Source organism: Myotis daubentonii, chromosome 13 (assembly GCF_963259705.1).
Source record: "Myotis daubentonii chromosome 13, mMyoDau2.1, whole genome shotgun sequence".
Lineage (NCBI taxonomy): Eukaryota > Metazoa > Chordata > Mammalia > Chiroptera > Vespertilionidae > Myotis > Myotis daubentonii.
In genome coordinates this window covers 23,573,913-23,597,367 of record NC_081852.1, presented here as the reverse complement: position 1 = coordinate 23,597,367, position 23,455 = coordinate 23,573,913, and the positions used below count along the sequence as shown (strand labels likewise).

General features: G+C 36.7%; 1 protein-coding gene across 5 annotated transcripts in view; it reads left to right on the top strand.

Moving 5' to 3' along the window:
* The window catches only part of TET1 (tet methylcytosine dioxygenase 1), a 104,788-nt gene that overhangs the window by 57,987 nt on the left and 23,346 nt on the right, over positions 1 to 23,455 (top strand). For all 5 annotated transcript variants that reach the window (XM_059662537.1, XM_059662536.1, XM_059662535.1 and 2 more), the window contains exons 3-6: positions 5,848 to 8,131; positions 10,974 to 11,064; positions 11,600 to 11,693; positions 21,458 to 21,669. In XM_059662537.1, the coding sequence (XP_059518520.1) occupies positions 5,848 to 8,131; positions 10,974 to 11,064; positions 11,600 to 11,693; positions 21,458 to 21,669 (2,681 nt within the window). The remainder of the gene's footprint in view (positions 1 to 5,847; positions 8,132 to 10,973; positions 11,065 to 11,599; positions 11,694 to 21,457; positions 21,670 to 23,455) is intronic.

Genomic DNA, 23,455 nt, shown 5'->3' with positions numbered 1-23,455 from the left:
GTTTTTTTCTGATAGCTGCAAGGTATTATGTAGCTGTAGCACAACTGAATTCATCTACTATAGATGGGCCTTTGGATATTTTCAGTTACTTGTTAAAACATACAAAGTTGCCGAAACCGGTTTGGCAAGTGGATAGAGCGTCAGCCTGCGGACTGAAGGGTCCCGGGTTTGATTCCGGTCAAGGGCATGTACCTCGTTTGCGGGCACATCCCCAGTGGGAGATGTGCAAAAGGCAGCTGATCGATGTTTCTCTCTCATCAATGTTTCTAATTCTATATCCCTCTCTCTCTCCCTTCCTCTCTGTAAAATATAAATAAAATGTTTAAAAAAATAAAATAAAACATACAAAGTTGTCTCCCTGACCGGTGGTTCAGTTGGTTGGAGCATCATACTGTACACCAAAGATTGCAGGTTCAATTCCTAGTCAGGGCACATACCTAGGTTGTTGGTTTGATCCCTGATTGGGGTGTGTATGGGAGGCAACAGATTGATATTTCTCTCATCGATGTCTTATCGATGTTCCTCTGCGGTGAGGATTTACCTAACATACTAATATATGCAAACCTGTTATTATGTACAGGTACAATTAGAATACATTCTCCAAATTGAAGTTGCTGTATCAAAGAATAAGCTGCATTTTTAATTTTCAGAATTATTGCCAGACTGCACCATTTTCAGTCCAACCAGCTTTATATGAGACTGTAATCCCCACAGGTTCCCCAAGGGCCTAGGTGGTCAAACTTTTTCATATTTGCTGTTCTGATAAGTAAAAAATAGCTTAGTTTCATTTTAATTTGCATTTTTCTTGAAGTTGAGCACCTTTTCAGTTGTTACCTCAGGGTGGTAGTGAGGATTGAGTGAGTGTTATACACAGCTAACATTCTTTGAATTGTTAGGTCGCAAAACCTCATCTTTGTCACGTTATCTAATCGCCATCACAATCTATACAATCCCTTATGAAATGAAAATAAGTCATTTCCCTGGGTGACATAATTCCTCAGGATTGCTCTTCTCTTCCCCATCTTAGGGTTCAAGATTAACCAGTGATAGCAATTAAGCTGCTTTCTTTTCAACACTCGTACTTAAAAAATAAATGTTTAGACATTTTTTTAGATGTATTTTAAAATAAGACGATGCTACGTATATATTTTCAAACACAAGCAAATTTTTATTTTGAAAGTGACCGAAGTAGACGAAGTGAGCGTGGAGGAAGTGAGCCAGCTGGGCTGCGTGGGTTTAGGAATAATTTACAGAGGCAAAAGAAGGGCGCTTGGAAAGCAGAGATCCCTAGAGGGAGAGGCGGCCTCCTTGGGTCTGGGTACTCGGTCCTAAGGGTTTGTTGAATATTTTTAAAATTGCTTTTTCATTCCACGCTCATTCACTTTTTTTGTTTTTGGCAACAGCTTTACTAAGACATTTCACATGCCGTACTAGTCATGTTTTGCCCGTTCATTTTTGACATGGCCTGAATTTGGACATCCCTCCCCCCCCCCCCCCGCCCCCTCCAAACCAGTAGTGGTAAATCTGTTTACTCGGGCTACTCAGTTTCACTGTGAATGGCAGGTTTCACTATGAACACACAGTTTCACTATGAGCAGCAAGAGCAACCGTTTTCTTAGGGCACATGCTCACACACACTATTAACATTTAATAGCATGTGTTTGCAAGAGTTTCGGGGGTGATTTCTGAGGATACAGAAGAGAAAAACTTACTAGCCCCTAGTGAAATGTAACATGTTACATTGTTTTCTTAAAGTCCAAGTTTAGTAGTTGCCAGTGTATAGAGCTGCCGTGGGCAAACTGGCCCGCGGGCCGGATTCGGCCCTTTTGAAATGAATAAAACTATTGAAAAAAAAGACCGGACCCTTTTATGTAATGATGTTTACTTTGAATTTATATTAGTTCACACAAACACTCCATCCATGCTTTTTTCCGGCCCTCTGGTCCAGTTTAAGAACCCATTGTGGCCCTCGAGTCAAAAAGTTTGCCCACCCCTGGGATAGAGCATGTTTCCTTGTCATTAGACTTGTGATGCTCAGTGTTTTTAAAAAGCCATATGAGATATAATTACATAATAAAGGTCAGTTATGTGTAATTACACTCATTAATTAATGGGGATTGTTGTGCTTTTGACACGAATCTTATTTTAAAAAATATGGCTTTATTGATTTTAGAGAGAGGAAGGGAAAAGGAGAGAAAATTCAATGTGAGAAACATTGATTGATTGCCTCCTTCATGGCCCCTACTGGGGATGGAGCCCCAAGCCTGGTCATGTGCCCTGGCCAGGAATCAAACGCTCAACCAAATGAGCGACACTGGCCAGAGCTGGCACATACACCTTTTTAAGGACCTCAAGATCTTCTCTGTAGAGGAATGTATCCATCAAAGTTTCAGTGTGTTTGGATATTTGTGTTAATAAAATTTGAAACAGCAAGTAAAAAATAAATAGCCCCCCCCTTTTCCTTTCCATTTCTTCGTAGTAAGTGCTGTTAGTATTGTAGCTTTATCCTACCAGCTTTTTTGTAGCGCTAGACAAATATTTGTGTGTTCGAATTAAAAGGCATGATAACATCACATCTGTGGCTTATGTATTGGGGTTAATGTATTATGGATATCTTGCCATGCAATGACTACATTGAAATATAGAGCGATGTCTTTACATTATTATGTCACAATGTGGATGTAGTAACAGGTTGCTCACACTTTCTTGAGTAGAAATGTTATGTGACATTATTATTTGCTTACATACATTTCTATCTTTTTGTTTCTTGCCACTTGGATGGATGAAAAGTGTTTATTGGCATTTGCTTGACTTCTTACATTTAAGTAGGTTTTGAGTCTTTGAATTTCAACTGGAGTGAATATGTCCATTCTGTACGCACTATTATTATATTGAATCATTGTCCTTATTAATTCTTTGGAGCCCCTTTACATGACGAATAAGAACTCTTGCCCTAACTGGTTTACTGTAACACTGTCAGTCTGCGGACTGAAGGGTCACAGGTTTGATTCCAGTCAAGGGCACTTACCTCGTTTGCAGGCCCAGTTGCAATAGATTTCCAACACTACGTCGAATAAGAATTGGTAAAGTTGGACATCCCTGTCTTGCTCTTGTTCTCAGTGAAATGGTTTTAGTTTTTGCCCCATTGACTATCGTGTCGGCTGTAGGTTTGTCATATATGTCCTTTATTATTTTGTGGTATGATCCCTCTACTAGTATTCCCACTTTGCTGAGAGTTTTTATCAAAACTAAGTGTTGGAATTTGTTGGAATGTTTTTTCTGCATCTATTGATATGATCATGTGAGTTAGTCTTTCAATTTATGTGATGTGTCACGTTTATTGATTTGTGAATATTGTACCAGCCTTGCATCCTTAGAGTAAATCCCCCTTGGTCATGTTGTATGATCTTTTAAAAAATATATATATATAGTTTTCTTGATTTCAGAGAAGGAAGAGAGGGAGAGATAGAAACATCAAAGATGAGAGAGAATCATGCTCAGTTGCTTCCTGCAGACCCCCTGCTGTGGATTAAGCATGTGCCCTGACCGGAATTGAACCCTGACCTCCTGGTTCAGAGGTTGACACTGAACCACTGAGACACACTAGCCAGGCATGATCTTTTTAATATATTGCTGGACCCGATTTGCTAATATTTGTTGAGGATTTTAGCATCTTGTTCATCATGGATATTGGCCTGTAAATCTCTTTCTTTGTAGTCTTTATCTGGTTTTGGAATTAGGATAATGCTGGCCTCATAAAAATGAGCTTAGAAGTGTTCCTTCCTCTTGGATATTTTGGAATAGTTTGAGAAGGATAGGTGTTAATTCTTTGGAATGTTTGGTAAAACTCCCCTGTGAAGCTGTTTGGACCAGGGCTTTGGTTTGCTGCGAGTTTCTTTTTTATTATTATTACTGCTTCAATTTCATCAGTTGTTATGGGTCTGTTCTTCCTAATTAAGTTTTGGAAGATTATACTTTTCTAGGAATTTGTTATTTTGTCCAGGTTGGCCAGCTTGTTGGCATATAGCTTATCATAGTGTTTTTACAATCCTTTATATTTCTGTGGTGTCAGTTGTTATCTCACCATTTTTATTTCTAGTTTTATTTAGTCTCTATGTCATACAAAAAGCAACCAATAATGCGTAAATAAGTGGAATAACAAATCAATGTTTCGCTCAATCTGTCAAATCAATAAATAAAAAAAGAAATTAGATATATTTTTTTCTACTAAGATTGATTAGTGTTGTTTTATACAGTTGGATAATGCTTACATATTTTATGTTCTGGATATAACTATATTGCAATTCTGAATTCTGGTCAGTTTTTAATAAATGCTACTGATTTCTCTGTGGAATCAGTTGTATCATCTTTATCCAACAAGAAATCTCCTAATTTTTTATATTCATTTTTTTTTGTCTCCTTGGCATTGAGTATTACGTCCAGTGCCATGTTTAAATGTTAGTAGTATAGAAGTTATCTTTCTCTTTGCTCCTCCCATCAGTGTTTTAAATATTTCATACATTGGCTTTTAGTATATTCAATAGGTTGTGCAATCATCATCATGTCCATTCTTTTAAAAAAATACTTTTTTTTATTGATTTCAGAGAGGAAGGAAGAGGAAGAGAGAGAGATAGAAACAGCAATGATAAGAGACAATCATTGATTGGCTGCCTTCTGCACACCCCACACTGGGGATGAAGCCCGCATCCCGGGCATGACCCCAGACTACGAATTGAACCGTGATCTCATGGTGCATAGGTCAATGCTCAACCACTGAGACATGTCGGCCAGTCCGAATATGATTTCTTAATGGGTATAAGGTTTCTCTTCTGATGATGAAAATATTCTAGAATTAGATAAGAGTCAGTTTTTGACAGCATTGTGAATGTACTAAAAACCACAGTAATATACAATTTTAAATGGTAACATTGAATTTTACTTTATTAGAATTTGATCTCAGTATAAATTTTTAAAAGGAATTGTATCACTACCCACTCACCAGAATGACCAAATTAAAAGACAGTAAATACTAATTGTTAATGAGAATGTAGAAGAATTGGAGCTCTCATAATCATTGGCTGAAAGTGTATTGATAACCACCTTAGAAAAAGTTTTGCCCTATGTACTAAAGTTGAAGATATACAGACATATTCACACACTCTAGCACCCAGCATTTTCACTCCACACAATGCATATAATAAAACTATAGGAGTATACTTGTAATAGTCAAAAACTAGAAATAACTTAAATGGCCATCTACAGTTGAAAGATCAATATAATGAGTTACTATACAAAACCATGAATTACAAGTGTTCTTAACAAGTTGTGAAGTTCCAATGGCTCATAGTGAGATATTTAAATGGATGAATCTCACAAATATAATTTTGAGTGAAAGGCAGTCAGTTATGTAGTTTGATAATAAGCAAAAGAAATCTATGATGTCAAAGCAATGGTTTGCCTTTGGCACTTGAGTGATGATTCGAAGGAAATTTCTTGATTGGATTCTTGGCATATAGGTGTTCTTTCAGGAAAATTCAACATTATATACTTAGGATTTATACATTTTCTACTTCAGTGCACTTTGCATTAAAATAACAGAAGTTGCCCCATGAAATGGTACCAATTTATAATTATTTAACAGGCAAGAGAGTATAATAGTTTCTACTTTTTTTTCCTTTCTCTCTACACACCTCTTACTGGTATTTTATGACTTCTCTGAACATGTAAAAGTGAAAATAATATTCTCTGGGGCTTCACATTTATTTTCTCTTTAATTGTTAAGTTCCAATGGCTCTTATTCAGATATTTAAGTGGATAATATGAATATTTGCTGTGTTTGTTTTACAGGCAGATTTTAAAAACAAAGCAGTAAATGGCCCCAAGTCAGTATCCATGGACTACAATGGATGTGGTCATGGGGAAGAAAAAAGATTGGAATTGAACCCACATCCCCCTGAAAATGTAACTGAAAATGAAGAAAGTGTGACAGGTATTGAAGTGGAGAAGTGGACACAGAGTAAGAAATCACATTTAACAGATCAAGTCAAAGGAGAGGTTAAGGCAATTGTGACAGAAGGTGAAAAACTGGGAAGCTCTGAAGATGACACAAAAAAAGTCCTACCTGACCCTCAAAATTTGTTTGCACAAACGGTAAAAAATGGCATTAAAAATGTACACTACTTACCAACGGAAACAGATGTGTCTTTTAAAAAATTCAACATTGAAGAATTTGGCAAGGTGTCCGAAAACAATTCCTGTAAACCCCTGATAGACACTGCAAACCAGAACAATGCCATGAGCTCCATTGCTGCTAATGCAAGCAGCGATCATCTTATGGGGAGAAGCAATGTTTTAGTCTTCCAGAAGCCTGGCTCTGAGTCTTTTCCTGATCCTGCAGACTTCAACTGCATGAGTCCTACGAGTACACGTACTGAAAGTGATCAACCAAAATCTCTAGAAAATATACCAACTTCAGAACCAATACACGGATCTCCAGTTCAACAAAATCTTCTATCCCTAGTGACAGATAGGACATTGACGCAGGAGCAAGTGGATGTTATAGAAGCTTTGGCTCAGCTTTCAAAACCCCCTGCAGAAAATTCCTCACCATCAACGTCTGAGAAGGATGAAGAAAACGAGCAGATGTCAGCTAGTTTGTTTAATAACTGTAGAGCTTCAATCCCTTCTGTAACTAAAGGCCTCAAAGAACCGTGTTTGCAGAGGGAGCCTCCAAGCCTTCACCATTGCCCATCGGTAGAAAAGCAAAGTTCGTGCCACACCGTGGTGTTCAATGGCCAGAGTCACATTTCCATGTCACATAACAGTGCAGCTACTAACCAAGTATCCCCGAAGCCACAGGAATATTCAAAAGCAAAAAATTCCACATCTCTTTTTACACCAAATTCTAGTTCATCTGAAATCGACACCAATAAAAATGCTGTTCATAATAGCAGTATTCTTGACAGTTGTTCAGAAAATTTGCATGAGTTGCCATCAACAAGTGGTGAATCGGGGTCCTGCAACCAGTTCCTGGACAGCAGCAAAAAGTTAGACTCATCATGTCACGATACAGTTCATAGTCAAATAGAGGAAGATGTTGCTAACCAGTTAACACAGCTTGCATCAGTAATTGAATTCAGTTATACCAAACCAGAGGAAACAAATGTTGAAAGTACATCAACAAACCTTGTGTATAATGTGCAAAAACACAGTCAGGAGAAGAACACAATAAAACCGAAACCACGTTCCAGTTTAAAAAATAACCATGGCTCATCAACAAAGCAAAAGAACAAAACCCGGAAAAAGACAAAATCTGCTCCATCCAGAGAACGGCGGAAAAAGAAGCCTGCAGTCACAAGTTGTCAAGAAAATGATCAGAAAAGGCAGGAAAAGTTGTCATATGAGTATAATAAGTTACATGACATTTGGATCGCGTCTAAGTTTCAAAGATTTGGTCAAATTGGTCCACGTGATTTTCCTATTCGGTTGGGAAAAATTCCTCCTGTAACCCACGTACGGACAACACTTACTCAAGCAAGTTTAGCATTAAAACACAAGAAATTATTTCCTCCACTGGCTCAGATAAAATTTGAGCGAAATTCTGGATCAGCACAGGAAGAAATGATGAATGTTGATCCGCTGCATTCTCACTCCATATTCCATTTACAAACAGAATCCAATGGGCAGGCGTTTACAGAAGAAGTTTCTAATTCTCAGGTACAGCCCATCGTGCATGTCAGTCAGGAAGCTCATCCTGTACTCCAGTCCTCCTCTCCCACCAATCAGTGTGCTAATGTGATGGCTGACCATGACCACACACAGTTCCAGCAGGATGTGGAAGACCAACTCATGCGTCAGACGCTGCCAGCATTGCCTAGTGTCTCTCATGAGACCCCTTCATCGGACCCAGGACAAGTGCTCAGGAATGTAAATGTAGAACGTTCAGGTGGAATCACAGTGGTTTCTACCACAAATGAAGACGTGTTTTTATCTAGTGTTGGAGCATCCGAAGTTTCCCCAATAGAAAACGCACATAATTTTCATAATTATGCCATGAACTTTTTAACGAATTCTACAAGAAACCTGGTGTCCACAACGAAAGATTCTGAATTGCCAAGCTGCAACTGCCTTGGTAAGTGCATGTGTATGGTGTGTGTGTTTCTCCTTTTACCTGCATTAATTGCCTCCAGTCATGACCAAATCAAGTTTTGTTTGTTGTATTTTATATGTGGCATTTTGGCCCTAATCATATTCTAGTGAAGGTGGACTACATAATTCTATACTACACATTTTTCTGTCAGACCTTTAATGATGCTGCTCAGGTGAATTGGAAATTCAACTCATAATCAGGAAACTTTCTCAAATGGAAAATTAGCTGATTTCATTCCAGGCTAAATGTCTCAAATTGTTTATTCTGTATATTATAAGAATGAATTTTTTTATGCTTTATTACAGTTTGTTCCTATATTTAAAAAAATGCCTGGCCGGCATGGCTCAGTGGTTGAACACAAAAGGATTTCAAAGCTATAAGCTTTTGCTTAAAATATTTTTTTTTATTGTGAGATATAATACGCATACAGAGAATATCAAATATATGTACAAACTAACAAATGACCTTAAAATTTTCTGTAATTGCTACCTCGAGTCAAGAACTTTTTTAGTGCCTAGTGCTTTTATGCTCTGCTATATAATTCATAATACTGACTAGTTGAAGAATTTGCAAACCTTTTGGAGTTTTAAAATTGAATTGTTCACCCTGGCCATTGTGGCTCAGTTGGTTTGATGTCTTCTGGTGCGCCCAAAGGTTGCTGGTTTGAATACCAGTGAAGGTACTTGCCCAGGTTATGGCCTTGATCACCAGTAGGGGGTGTGTAGGAGACAGTCAATCAATATCTTGCTATCACATAGATGTTTCTCTTTCTCTCTAAAAAATCAATTTTAAAATCTTTAAAAAATATTACAGTAGCCCTAACCAGTTTGGCTCAGTGGATGGAGCATCGGCCTGCGGACTCAAGGGTCCTGGGTTAGATTCTGGTCAAGGGCATGTACCTTGGTTGCGGGCACATCCCCCCTGTGGGGGGTGTGCAGGAGACAGCTGATCGATGCTTCTCTCTCATTGATGTTTCTAACTCTCTATCCCTCTCCCTTCCTCTCTGTAAAAAATCAATAAAATATATATTTTTAAAAAATATTACAGTACTGAAGGACTAAGCTAGAATTCAGAGACAGGCAATCCAAACTCCAGTCTATGTTTGTAATATTCACCATCTGTTGCTTAAAAATCTGAAGTCAAATAATATAAGTGGTTTTCTAAATATCATGACAAATGGAAAAAAGATCTGTAAAATTTATATACCTGAGATAGTGTAATGATACCATTTGCATTAGCTTTAATAGGATGATTGTCTAGTTTCAAGACTCTTTCCTTACACATAGTAACTAGTCACAGTGTAGGAGTTCAGACAGCGAGGCATCAAAGTTTATTGAGTATCTGCAATGATCACGGAACTGTGGTTTCCTATAATAATTCCATGTGAGGTTATTGTGCTCATTCTATAGAAATAGGAACTTAAAAGAAGAGAAACAAAAAGCAGACTCGCTCAGAAATCATCCCAAGTGGGACCATCACATTTAAGGGTAAAGGGTTTCCCTGGAGGTATTAGGTTCTAGCAAAATAAGGGCAATAACCTCTATCGAGGTCAGGGTTCCTCAAACTTATCGCTATCGGCCTTTTACAGGGAACAATTCTTTATTGTAGGGAGACATGCATTGTCGCGGTTTAGTGGCATTGCTGGCCTACACATACATACCCCTGCCCAGCTGTCACAGCCAAAAACATTGTCAAATGTTCCACCAAGGAAAATTCACCCTTCGTTAAGAACCAGTATTCTAGATAACTAGCAATAAATTGAAATCTATTCAATAGATCTTGCTGCAGAAGCCACAGAACTTAATCTCAAATTGTATTTGGTGCCCAATCAAAACAGTTCAGTGATGACATTGTGGTGTCGGTGGGTACACGCTGGCCAATAATATTTAATTCCACAGTGACTCTAACTAGGCATGATTCAAGAGACCAAGTTAGAAACACTGTTTTCTAATAAATCTGTAATTCACAAAAATTCAAATGGTACAGAATTGTGATGCAAACATCTTCTAAAAATAAAACCTGTTACTTTTTCTACATGAATTAACATAATACTGATTTTAAATTGGTTTCAAATTTTGAAAAATTTAAGACTTTTAAAACACTGTATTTTTGCAATTTGCTTTTCTACCTTAAGAATTTAGTACACCTGAAACTAATACAAAATAATAGAATGTATACTGTAATTGAAAAAATAAAAATGTTCTTTTATAATTTTTTAGATTTTTTTCAGTGATTGTAAATATTATCATATTGTTTTTAATAGCTTTATTGTTTTCCACCATATAAATATCTCCTAACTTATTTAACCTATCACTTACTTACAGATGTTAAGGTTTTCTATCTCTCGATATTACAAATAATTGTAACTAGGAACATTCTTGTGTACATTTGCATTATAAATACATAATTGTGCAATTGTAGACTAAAACAGATCCTTAGTGGTGAAATTGTTGGGCTCAAATTGTTGGATTCTGAAACTATGCTTTTAAATATATTGTTCTTGGATAAATTTGAATTTTGTACCTCAATTATTAATAGATTTCTTAAAAGCAAGAAATTCAGAGAATAAATATGACCCACTTCTTAAAATATATTCCCCCTCCTTACCCCCTCTGATTCTCAGAGGAAGAATGGATTAGGAACATAAAGTTAAGTTTAGGGCTCATTGCCCTACACTTTAATGGCTAAAGCTTACCAACACCTTGTCAAGATTCATTGTTCTGAATTGGAAAAAAAACACACCCCAAAACTATAAAAATAGCACTTCCTTGCCCCTACGCAGTTCTGTAAAACTTTGGGTCTAATAATCTTATTCCTTCCACAGATCGAGTTATACAAAAAGAAAAAGGCCCATATTATACGCACCTTGGGGCAGGACCAAATGTTGCCGCTGTCAGGGAAATCATGGAGACTAGGTGAGGAAATACGCTTCCCTGTTAAAATATTATTGTGGACCAGACTCGATGCAGAGAAATTACCCCTGGGAACAAACATGAGATGAATGGAACACCTTCAGGAGTATGAGATGGATGTTTCTTAGGGCCCAGGAAGAAAATCGCTTGCTGGTGTCCCTGCTCAGTCACTCATCACAGGAGGCACTGGGCACCCAACAACACACTTTAAAGCAAGGCTGTCTTCGTGAAATTCAGAAATATTCACTTTTTATATTATTGTATCATAATAGTAGAAATAGTTCAAATTACCTCTATCAACACCATTCACATTCTTTTTGTCTGTCTGGGAGCCAGGCCATTTTTAAAGAGTGATCTTTAAGGATAAGTAAACAACTGGATATAGCAAAATATCTGCCACACAAAATTAAGCTTTTAACAATAGTAAATAATGACAAGTGTTTGATTTTTGTACTTCTGTAAAGCCATACCTTATGCACATTAAGATGTTAAAAGTATATATCGCAATTATTTTCTTTTCACTGTGTTTTATACTCAGGTATGGGCAAAAAGGAAGTGCAGTAAGAATAGAAAAAGTAATATATACCGGAAAAGAAGCGAAAAGCTCTCATGGATGTCCTGTCGCTAAGTGGGTAAGTATTTTGTATTTATACATTTTTCAAAATGGGATTTTTCCACGTATAAAAATTTGTTTTCATTGATTTTAGAGAGAGAAGGGAGAGGAATAGGAAGATAGAAACATTGATGAGAGACAAACATCAGTTGGTAACCTCCTGCCATAGAGTTTACATATTTCTGGTTTTCCAATTTATTTCTCTTGTATATCTGAGATGTACAATCATGTAGTTTATCCTCCTTTCCAAATTTTATACTTCTAACTTCTTTCATATAATATACTTAGTCTACCAGACTAACCTCAATTTTATATTCCTTATTTTGTTCTCATTAGTGAGAACTTTGCAGGGGATTCTCATGATGAACGAACATTCAGGAAAGGCTTCTCTGGGAGGGGAACATCTAAACTGAGATCTGAGTGACAGAAAAGAGACCTGAATATGCAAAGAATACCCCCAAGAATGTAGGAAAGAGCATGTATAAGCAAAGAACATGTATACAGGTCAAGGAAGAGAGTACATTCCTCATTAATCTTAGAGGGCCAGTGAAGTTGAGGAGGTAACGAACAGAAGCCGGTGAGGGTATGAAGGTAGATAGAAACCAGAGCATGAATGGTTTCATAGGTCATGGTGAGGAATTAAGAGTTTTAGTTTACACACAACCGGAAGCCTGTGATGTATTTTAATTAGGGGTGTGTTATCGGACTGATTTATGCTTTTAAAAAGGGCATTCTGAGAAGATAATTGATAAAGTCTGTATTTGTTACCTGTTGCTACTTAGTGGCTGTGTGCTAATGGCCTCATTTCCTTAAAAGACATCTTAAAGTGCTTTCTCCCATTAGAGCATCTTGGTTTCCCCCACAGTGAGTCAATCAAAGGAAAACTCAGAGGAAGCACATGTCTCTTGTGACATTAGCCTTGGAAGTTGCTACACAAGTAAGCCCTATTCAATGCAGGAGGAACTATGCAAGGGCATAAATACCAAGTGGTGATCATTGGGGACATCTTGGAGACTTGACTAATATGTTATCTTCACTAAACACCAACATGTAATAATACTAAATTGTCTCTGCCGGTGCTGCCCAGTGGTTGAGCATCAACCCATGAGATGAACCAAGAGGTCATGGTTCAGTTCATGGTCAGACGGGCTTGATCCCTGGCAGGAGGCAGCTGATCAATCAATGCCTAGGTTATGGGCTCATTCCCCAGTGTAGGAGGCAACCAATGTTTCTATCTCTCCCTCTTCCTTCCTTTCTGAAATCAACAAAAATATGTTTTGGTTTTTTTTAAAAAAGTATACTACATTGCTCAGGAAAATATATCTGTCCTAGCTCTATCTGATATATCCCATACCTACTACATCTGTCCTCTTTAGCCCTGTCTTCTCTCAAGGGGAAATCCTTGATTTTCTGAATCTTTATTTACAAAATAATTCACATAATACCTTGCACATTTGCTGAATTAAACGCCAGGGTTTAATTCTCAATATTTGGCACTGATAATTTAAATATTCATTATCTATATATGTTCATTATTTCTGAGTGATTTACTTATTTGTCTATTAAGTAGCAAAGGGTAAAAATATCTTCAGGACATCAGCTAGCTTTTGTTGGAGTGAGTGATCCAAAAAAACAATGTAGCTGGGTTGGTTTGAGATTTTTAAAACATATATATTTTTATTAACTTCAGAGGGGAAGGAAGAAGGAGAGATATAAACATCAATAATGAGAGAGAATCATTGATTGACTGCCTCCTGCATGCTCCCCACTGGGGATCAAGCTTGCAACCCGGGCATGTGTCCATGACTGGAATCGAACCTGGAACCCTTTAGTCCGCAGGTTGATGCTCTATACATTGAGCCAAAGCAGCTAGGGCAGTGTTGGGATTTTAAATTATCCTTCCTGCTTTTGAAAATTTATGTAATGCAATAAGAATACTTACATTGATAGAATTTTGGTTTATAATTTTTTTTTTTTTTAAATTAAAACAAGTATGAAGCCTGCAGCCTAAAGATTTTGATAACAACTTTCTGTTAGAGTCCTCTTTTGGTGTAATTCTTCTTCAAGGGTTCTTAGGTACAAAGAAGAGTATTTAGCATTTTCCATGCAGCAGCTGCAGCAAAATTAATTTCTTATTTTCCCTTTGCATTATTCAGATTACATGGAATATTTTTATATATAGTAATATTTTGATATATAGTAATAAATATCTGGCCCTTTTCACAAAGAGAATCCAAGGATAAGGAATAAAAAAAAAAATTCGATATCTACTAATGACAATACAAAAGTTTAATTTTGATAACAAAACCAAGCGTTAATTCTACATATCTTATAATTAATGAAGTAGGTTTCAAATGAAGATGAATGTTAGAAAAATCATAATGTTAATCAAATTTCTTGCAAACTTTCCAACTTATCTTATTTAAAATACTTATTTTGCTAATTTACCCAATAAATGTTCTCTTATAAAAAATAAATAAATATTCGTATTGTTCATTGTTAGTACCTGGAGCAATGCCACGCACATAGTCAATACTTACTAAGTTTTTGTTTAGTGAATGAATGTGGAACTTAAGAATATTTTAGAATATTGAATTTTTAAAAAATTGTTATCTTGATATAGTATTGCTGTGGTATTCATTACTAGTTTTTTTTTTTTTTTTCTGAGGCATGGAAAAGTTTTGAGTATTCGAACTAATAGTCTGCGATAGTTGTTTGCCCCACACTTTTGAACTACTGATTGAAATTAAATGAAAAATTGAGTGAAAGGATTAGGTTTCTGAATAATTAAGTCCTACATATGGATGCTCTATACAGGATTTTTTTTAAAGGGGGTTTTATAAATAAAATGGAGATAAATCATTTAAAGTAAGGAATCTAGTAAATGTTCAACTAATGGATTTCATTGCCCCAAATACAGTTTCACCTTGCATAGTATCCATTTGTCATGTATTTACCATTAAACTCACTTAAACATTAATGTGGTTTTATGTAAAATCGTTCATGTCTCTGTGTAGACTTATATTTGTTAATAATTGGTTGGATTCATATACATATATATATTTTTTAATTGCACATGATTTTATTTATTTATTTTTTTAGATATATTTTTATTGATTTCAGAGAGGAAGGGAAAGGGAGAGATAGGAACATTGATCCTGAGAGAGAATCATTGACTCACTGCCTCAATCCTGGGGATTGAGTCCACAACCTGGGCATGTGCCCTTGACCAGAATTGAACCTGGGACCCTTCAGTCTGCAAGCCAATGCTCTATCCACTGAGCCAAACCCAGTAGGGCTTCTTTTATATTTTTATTGTGCTACACTTGCCTCCTTGTCTTGAAAGGACATAGGAGCAACTCTGCTTCTCTTTTTAGGGGTTACAGGCAGAAAGTCTATCAGCAAATTCTGACTGGGCAGCAAAACTTTCTGAGCCTCTCTCACATTATCCTTAATACTGTTTTCTTCCTTCCTTGGAATGTTTCTTTTCCAGGTGGTCATTAACACTCACCGAAAATTGTTAGCCTTTGGCAGACGTTTCACACTCTTCTTCTCTACTGTCACTTTGCATTTGGTCAGGGACTAGTTATATCTTCACTTAGATTTGGGTGATACAATCTTTTGGATATACTATGTTCTATTATCTCCTTACACTGGTGATGGAGAACCTATGACACGTGTGTCAGAGGTGACACGCAAACTCATTTTTTTTTGGTTGATTTTTCTTTGTTAAATGGCATTTAAATATATAAAATAAATATCAAAAATATAAGTCTTTGTTTTACTGTGGTTGCAAATATCAAAAAATTTCTACGTGTGACACGGCACCAGAGTTAAGTTAGAGTTTTTCAAAATGCTGACACGCCGAGCTCAAAAGGTTCGCCATCACTGCTTAACACTATTCTCCCCTCCCCAATTGAGCTTTGGAATGATGGTAGGACCAGGGAGGAGAATTCAAACTAGCTGTCCAGATAGCGCCTATGGCAGAGCAATTCACACTAATATTTTCCCCCCTAGATTTGTACAATAACATAACTTTCCCTTTTTTTTTTCCTTTGTTCTAAAGCTGTGCCTAATCCCCGACTTGATTGTCTTTGGTCTGTACCACGGTGCTGCTTGTATCTGTGCCCAAATTTGGAACCTCTTTATATATTAACATGTCCATGTAATAAAGGTCGCTGGGGTTCTGGTTTACTTGTGAGAAGACCATTTTATGCTTCAGTGATGAAAATTAGGGAAAAGCTAGTAAGTTGATGTGGTCAGTGATGTTAAACTGACTTTTTTCACTTTGTTTTTGTTATAAAACACTTTTCTTTACTTAAACCTATTGTCTGGTTACATACTAGTAGAACTACTTTTATGTTAGCTTAGTGGCATAGAGTTCATTTTTAAGGGAACTTTTTATTCAACTATCTATATATATGAAAGCCTAAGTGACTGCTACAACCGAACAGCCAGAATGACCAGTCGCTATGATGTGCACTGACCACCAGAGGGCAGATGCTCAACACAGGAGCTGCTCCCTGGTGGTCAGTGCACTCCCACAGCCAACCTCCGTGGTCCCTCTTCCCTGCTAGCCAGCCCCCTTGATAGGCCCCGATTGCTGGCCAGTACGATGGACCCCATTGTGCACAAATTCATGCACCAGGCCTCTAGTAATGTACATAAAGAAAACTACACAAGACATAAATGTTCAGTTGTACAAAGGGAGCACACCAATGTAATCTCCACCCAGATCAAGAAATAAATCATTACCCCCAAAGGATGAAGTTCATTTTATTATAATATATATAGGTAGCTTTAATTTACTTTAATGGGTGGGGTGTTTTTGTTTTGTTGATCACCATCATTTTGTGTTGAAAATTTAAGTCTACTTTGTCTTTGACATGATTATTGATAAACTCAACAGTGATCTCACACTTGATTTCAGAGTTGCTCCTATCTATGATTTTTTATAAATACATTTTTATTGATTTCATATATAGAGAGAGACAGAAAGATCAATGATGAGAGAGAATCATTCATCGGGTGTTCCCTGCTCACCCCACACTGGTGATCAAGCCCATGACCCTGGTATGTGCCCCTACCGAGAATTGAACCACAAGCTCCTGGTTCATAGGTCGTCGCTCAACCACTGAGCCAAACTGGCAAGAAGGGCACATCTTCCTAATCTGGACAGTGCTTTGGATATGGGTACTAATTGGTTTTTCTACATTTACATACTTATTAATTCACATTAATTTACTTAGGATATTACCTGAAACTAAATATGCATTGACTATTCATTGTTCCACAGATTTACTTTAACTGAGAAGATATTTTTTCCAATACAAGAACTGCCCCCATTCTTCATCCTCAGGTTATGCGAAGACTTATTCTTTGCTCTTCTTGTATCATTTCTGACAGAGTCCTGTCCTTCACATCGTAGGAGTTGGTTGGTACTGTCCATCCAGATACCTGCCTGGAGCTTGTCTCTTGCACTATGTATGTCCCCACTGACCCAGTCACCCTGTCCTGGAGCTTGTCTTCCAATACTGAGGACCATGAACACCAAAGTCCCAAAACTTTGGCCAGCACCAAAACAATATTTTTTAACTTATTATTTTATAGTAATTTCAGTCTTACTCAGAAGTTGCTTGAATAGTACAGAGATTTTCTGATATGCTTTATCTTTCTCTTTTCTTCCTTCTCTCTCCTTTGCTCTTCCTCCATTTTTCCTGAATACCCTAATAGCAATTTGTAAACATAATGCCTTTTACCATAAATACATTGGTGTGTTTTCAAAACAAGGACATTTCTTAACTACAATAAATTGTCTTTCATAGCTACTATTATTAAAATCTTACATAAAATTAGAACAATTATTTATCCTAATACAAGATTAATATGTAATCTTTAGGTTTTATATCCAATAACATCCAGGATCACTTGTTTACATTTATTTGTTGTCTGTCACATTAAAAAAATATACATTTTATTAATTTCATTGAGGAAGGGCAGGCGAGAGAGAGAGAGAGAGAGAGAGAGAGAGAGAGAGAGAGAGAGAGAGAGAGAGAACATCAATGATGAAAGAGAATCATTAATTGGCTGCTTCCTACATGCCCTGCACTGGGGATCAAGCCTCAAACTCATGCCAACACTGATGGGTTCATTGGACCTCAGGACCTGATTCCTTCCCTATAGAAAAATTATTACTGATTAATTTTACAAGTTCTCTTCTGCATAGAATAAAGAACTTTTAAACAGATTTACTGCTTTTCCAAATTGGTGCTCAAACTAGGCTCTTCTCCTTAGCGCTGCTGCAGAGGCGGGGTTCCCACCACTTGCAGCTGTCCTCACCAGTCATGAGCCCTGCTTCTGGGCTTCTGGCTGAGCTGTGCTCCCCCTGTGGTAGCCCACTGACAATCAGGGGGCAACTCCTGCATTGAGCGTCTGCCCCCTGGTGGTCAGTGTGTGTCATAGTGACCAGTCGTTTTGCTGTTCCGTGAATTTGCACATTACCCTTTTATTATATAAGATTTTATTTTTAAAATATATTTTATTGATTTTTTTACAGAGAGGAAGGGAGGGGGGGATAGAGTTAGAAACATAGATGAGCCGAACCGGTTTGGCTCAGTGGATAGAGCGTCGGCCTGCAGACTCAGGGGTCCTGGGTTCGATTCCGGTCAAGGGCATGTACCTTGGTTGCGGGCACATCCCCACTGGGGGGCGTGCAGGAGGCAGACGATCGATCTCTCTCATCGATGTTTCTGGCTCTCTATCCCTCTCCCTTCTTCTCTGTAAAAAAAATCAATAAAATAAAATTAAAAAGAAACATAGATGAGAGAGAAACATTGATCATGCCCTTGACCGGAATCAAACCTGGGACCCTTCAGTCCGCAGGCCAGCGCTCTATCCACTGAACCTTACCGGTTAGTGCTATCATGTAAGATTTTAAAGATCAAGTGAAAAATCCCAGATGCAGGTTTTAAACATGGATCAGAATGTGGAAATATTAAGAGCGATAGCAATACAATGGATTTTTAAATAGATTGTAATCAGAAAGTGAAGTTATTACTTTTACATGTATTCACATTGTTTTGAAGATCTCCAGAGCTTTTTTCTTGCAAACATGAAACTCGATACCTATTGAATAACTCCTCGTTTCCCATTACCCCAGCTCCTGATAATTACCATTACAATTTTCATTTCTATTTCATTGACTACTTTAGATAAATCATATAGGTGGAATCATATAGTATTTGTCTTTTTGCAACTGACCTATTTCTCTGATTCTGAGTATCATTTCCTAAAGTTTCATCCACGTTTTTGCATTTGAAATGATTTCCTTTTTAAGTATGAATAATATCCCAGTTTGTGTATATACAAATTTTGTTTTTGTTTATCCATTCATTTATTAATGGACATTTGGGCTTCTTCCACTGTGAATATGGATATGGAATCATCTGTTCAAGACCCTGCTATATTAATTCTTTTGTATATATACCAAGGACTCTATTTGTGGGTTGTTCTTTTTGCAACTTCCACAATTTCTATAGTGGTTTGCTCCATTTTATAAACCCACCAACATATGTAGTGCTTTTAAAACATTTTTACTTTGCTAATAATCTTAATTATATTTTCTTAAGCTCATCATCTGTTTGGATATTCTATTCTTTTCTGCCTATTTAATGGTGTTTCTATTACTCGTTTGCAGAAGTTCTTTATTTTGGATGAGAATATTTTATCAATTATATATATAACATAAATATTTCTCTCACTGTATTGCTTGCTGGCCTTATCTTTTGCCTGTTAATGTTCTCAATGAAGATATGTTCTTAATTTAAAAATAATCTAGCTTAACTTTTCCCTTTATAACAATTAAATTTGGTGTTTTATTTTTAATGTTTTACCTGCTCCCAGGTCATGAAGATATTTTCTTTTAAAAACTTCTTGCTTTGTCTTTCATTTTTTAGATCTACAATATAACTCAAGTTACATGTGTGAAGTAAGGGTCAAGATTCATTTTCTTCTATATGGATTTCTACACAGTACTGTTCATTGAAAAGACTTTTTGCATTGTCCCATTTGTCCTAAGTCAGGTGATCATTTTTATACTGATCTCCTGAACTCACTATTCTATTCCATTAATCTCTTTATCTGCCATTGTACTAATTTGAAACTAACTCAATTACCATAGTTTTCCAATAGATCTCACTTTCTCTGCCGTTTCTTGGCTCTTATTGTTCCTTTGCATTTTTATAGAAACAAGTTTGTCAATTTTCACCTAAACCAAAACCAGCTCATAGGATTTTGATTGGGATTGCATCAAATCAAAAAATCAATTTGGGAAAATTGACATTAATAGTGACTAATCCATCAACATGGTATCTCTTTATTTATGTCATCTTTAATGTATTTACAGTTGTGAGAGCTCTTTTGCTCAGTTTTGACTGCTCTGAAAAAACACGAGGCTGGATAGATTGTACAGAACAGAAATTTATTTATCCTAGTGATGGGCTTTGGAAGTCTGAGATTAGGGAGCCTGCATGGTCGGTTGAGGACTCTCTTCTCTTTGTGTCTTCACATGATTGAAGGAGCTCAGAGCTCCATGGGGTCTCTTATACACCAATCCCATTCATGCAGGCTTTCTGTCTATGACCGAATCGCCTTCCAAAGGCCCCTCCTCCTAGGACAATCACATTGATATTTAGGGTTTAATCTGTGAATTTTGGATAGACCCTACTATCCATGTCATAGTAAGACTTAAGCGATTTATTGGACCCACATCTGAATTTTGAGAATCATGCTTTATTTTCTGTTGCTCATTGAAGGAAATTTGTAAAAAAAAAAGTCTGATAGAGCCAAATGCCATGAATAAATAACGTTTTAGCATTTTCCATACGAAGAAAGGATCAATAGAACTTTGTTGTAGTCTTGACAACTTGAAAGTTATCTGGTAGCATTTTGTTTGACACCGTATATATAATTTTGTACTTTTTGAAACAAATGTATTCTTATTTGGCTATACAGGACATATAAACATAAAAAACATTTTAATATAAATTATAGGGTTTAGGGGGAAGGTTCTAAAGCCAGCTCTCCTCAAAGGATGCCATGGTAGCAACGATTGTTAACCATCTGGAGACAGAAAAATGTGATTGTGTAAATAATATCTTAATACCCTATGGGTATAATATAATGTAAGTTAAGTGGATAAATACTCAAAATGATTGTTGTGTTTTACATTCACCATGGCAGCTGGACACTCTAATCTTAGGATAAAATAGGTGTGATAAACCCTCATGACAATGTGGAGAAAAATCACAGGAACATTGCTTTCTATGTTCATTATTCTATTTAGTCAACCATCCGCTCAAGGAAAAGATCCATAACTTTCTTCAGATGCTAAATTTGATGACTCAAGTTTATTGTTAATGTTAGCAATCCGTGGTTATTTTCCTCTAGCTAGATTTGTCCTGTTGTGACATTTGTGTAAGAGAAGTTAGTTCGGCTCTTCCCCACAGCATCCTCTGGTACCTCTTTTGCATACCTGTATCAACAGTGACAAAAACAGAGTGCTTGGGTCTACTTTTACAAATAATAACCACGTGCCGCAGATTTCTATTCTGTGAGTTATTTGGAGAAAGCTAGGATGACAACTGAAGGTCCTATGGGCGTCAACTCTTTGTGAAACAGTAATTTTGAAAGATAAAATGCACTACAGAGCTTTAAACGCAATAGTCGTTGTGTTTAACTTTTTGTTTCTTGAGTTCCGTCAATGAATACATTCTGCTCTTGCAGGTTTTAAGAAGAAGCAGCGAAGAAGAGAAGGTTCTTTGCTTGGTTCGGCAGCGTACAGGCCACCACTGTCCTACAGCAGTGACAGTGGTGCTGATCCTGGTATGGGATGGCATTCCCCTTCCCATGGCAGACCGATTGTATACGGAGCTTACCCAAAACCTGAGGACGTACAATGGGCATCCCACAGACCGAAGATGCACGCTCAATGAAAAGTAATCATATCTATTTTGTACTGTCTTGACATTCAGGCTTCTATTATATAATGTTAAATTGTTAATTAATTACCAACTATATATATGGGACAACAAGATTTTAGCTATTGTGTAACTGAAAATAGTGACCATTTCTTTAGAGAAAGACATAATTTTCATAGGGAGTTAAGACCATTTTAGGATATCCTGCCTTAGAATATTCTTTTACTGATTCTTTCTTGGATATGTCATCCCACTCACCTCAAGTATCTGGAGCAGACTGGTTTTTCCATAAAGGAAAAGCTTCCTCTGCAGGGAACTGTACCACTTTGCATTTCCTCCAGCAATGTGAGAGAGTATCTGTTTTTTTAATCTTCAACCTTATTTGTGTCTCAATTTTGAATGGTATGTAAGAATATTTTTCTATCTCTCAAGATATAGAGTAATTCACCCATGTTTTCTTTTAGAATTTTTTTTTAAAATATATTTTATTGATTTTTTACAGAGAGGAAGGGAGAGGGATAGAGAGCTAGAAACTTCGATGAGAGAGAAACATCGACTAGCCGCCTCCTGCACCCCTCCTACTGGGGATGTGCCCGCAACCAAGGTACATGCCCTTGACCGGAATCGAACCTGGGACCCTTCAGTCAGCAGGCTGACGCTCTATCCACAGAGCCAAACCGGTTTGGCAGAATTTTTTGAAATCATAAATGATGAGAGAGAATCATTGATCGGCTACCTCCTACACAACACACACAAGGGATCAAGTGACCTCCTGGTTCATAGGTCAACGCTCAACCATTGAGCCCTACTGGCTGGCCCATAATATATTTTAATATTTGGTAGGGTTAGCTTGCCACTCTTAGTGTTTTTCAAGACTTCTTATTCTTTTTTTTTCCCTTTGTGCTTTTAAACAAACTTCATAATCAACTTTGTAGTATTAAGGTAAATCTAATTATATTTTTAATGAGACTGCATTAAATTATAATAAATGGACATCATTATGATAATAAATCTTGCTATCCCATAAATGGTCTTGTTATTTTCAAGTTTCCTTGTGTATCCTTCAGGAGAGTTTTATGTAGTTTTCCTCAAATAGGTCTCTTTTTAAGAAGAAATGTCATTATACAAAATATAATAAAAATATCATTCCTTCTAATTCCCACACAAGATTAATTAGTATACTTCCCAGAGCGTTCATTTATGCTTATATTTTCACTTCATTATATTTTTCTTTTCAATGGCCACAAGTTTGTGTACGTCTTTTTTGTTGTTGTTAATCCTCACCTGAGGGTATTTTACCATTGGATTTGTTTTTTTTAGAGAGAGGGAAAGACAGAGAGAAACACTGATGTGAGAGAAACACATCTACTGGTTGCCTCCAGCATGTGCCCTAATCAGGGTGTAGGCTAGAGAGGACCCTGCAACCAAGGTACGTGCCCTTGACTGTAATCGAACCCAGGACTCTTTGGTGCAGACCAATGCTCTATCCACTGAGTGAAACCAGCTAGGGCTATACATAAGTTTTAATGTCTGCTAATTATTTTATATGGATACACAATAATTTTTTATTTGAAGACACTGCTTTAAACGATACAGTTATATTGTCTTATTCAATCTTTTCAAGAATCCAATAGTTATATTTCACCCAATGTAGATCTAGCATTTCTTCAGTAATTATTTTTATAGAAAATATGTAAGAATGCTTAAATGAACGCTTACCTAGATTACATCATTGTTACTGGTTTGTTATATTTGCATTTATACTCTTAGGCACATAGACACACATATTTATATATATATATAT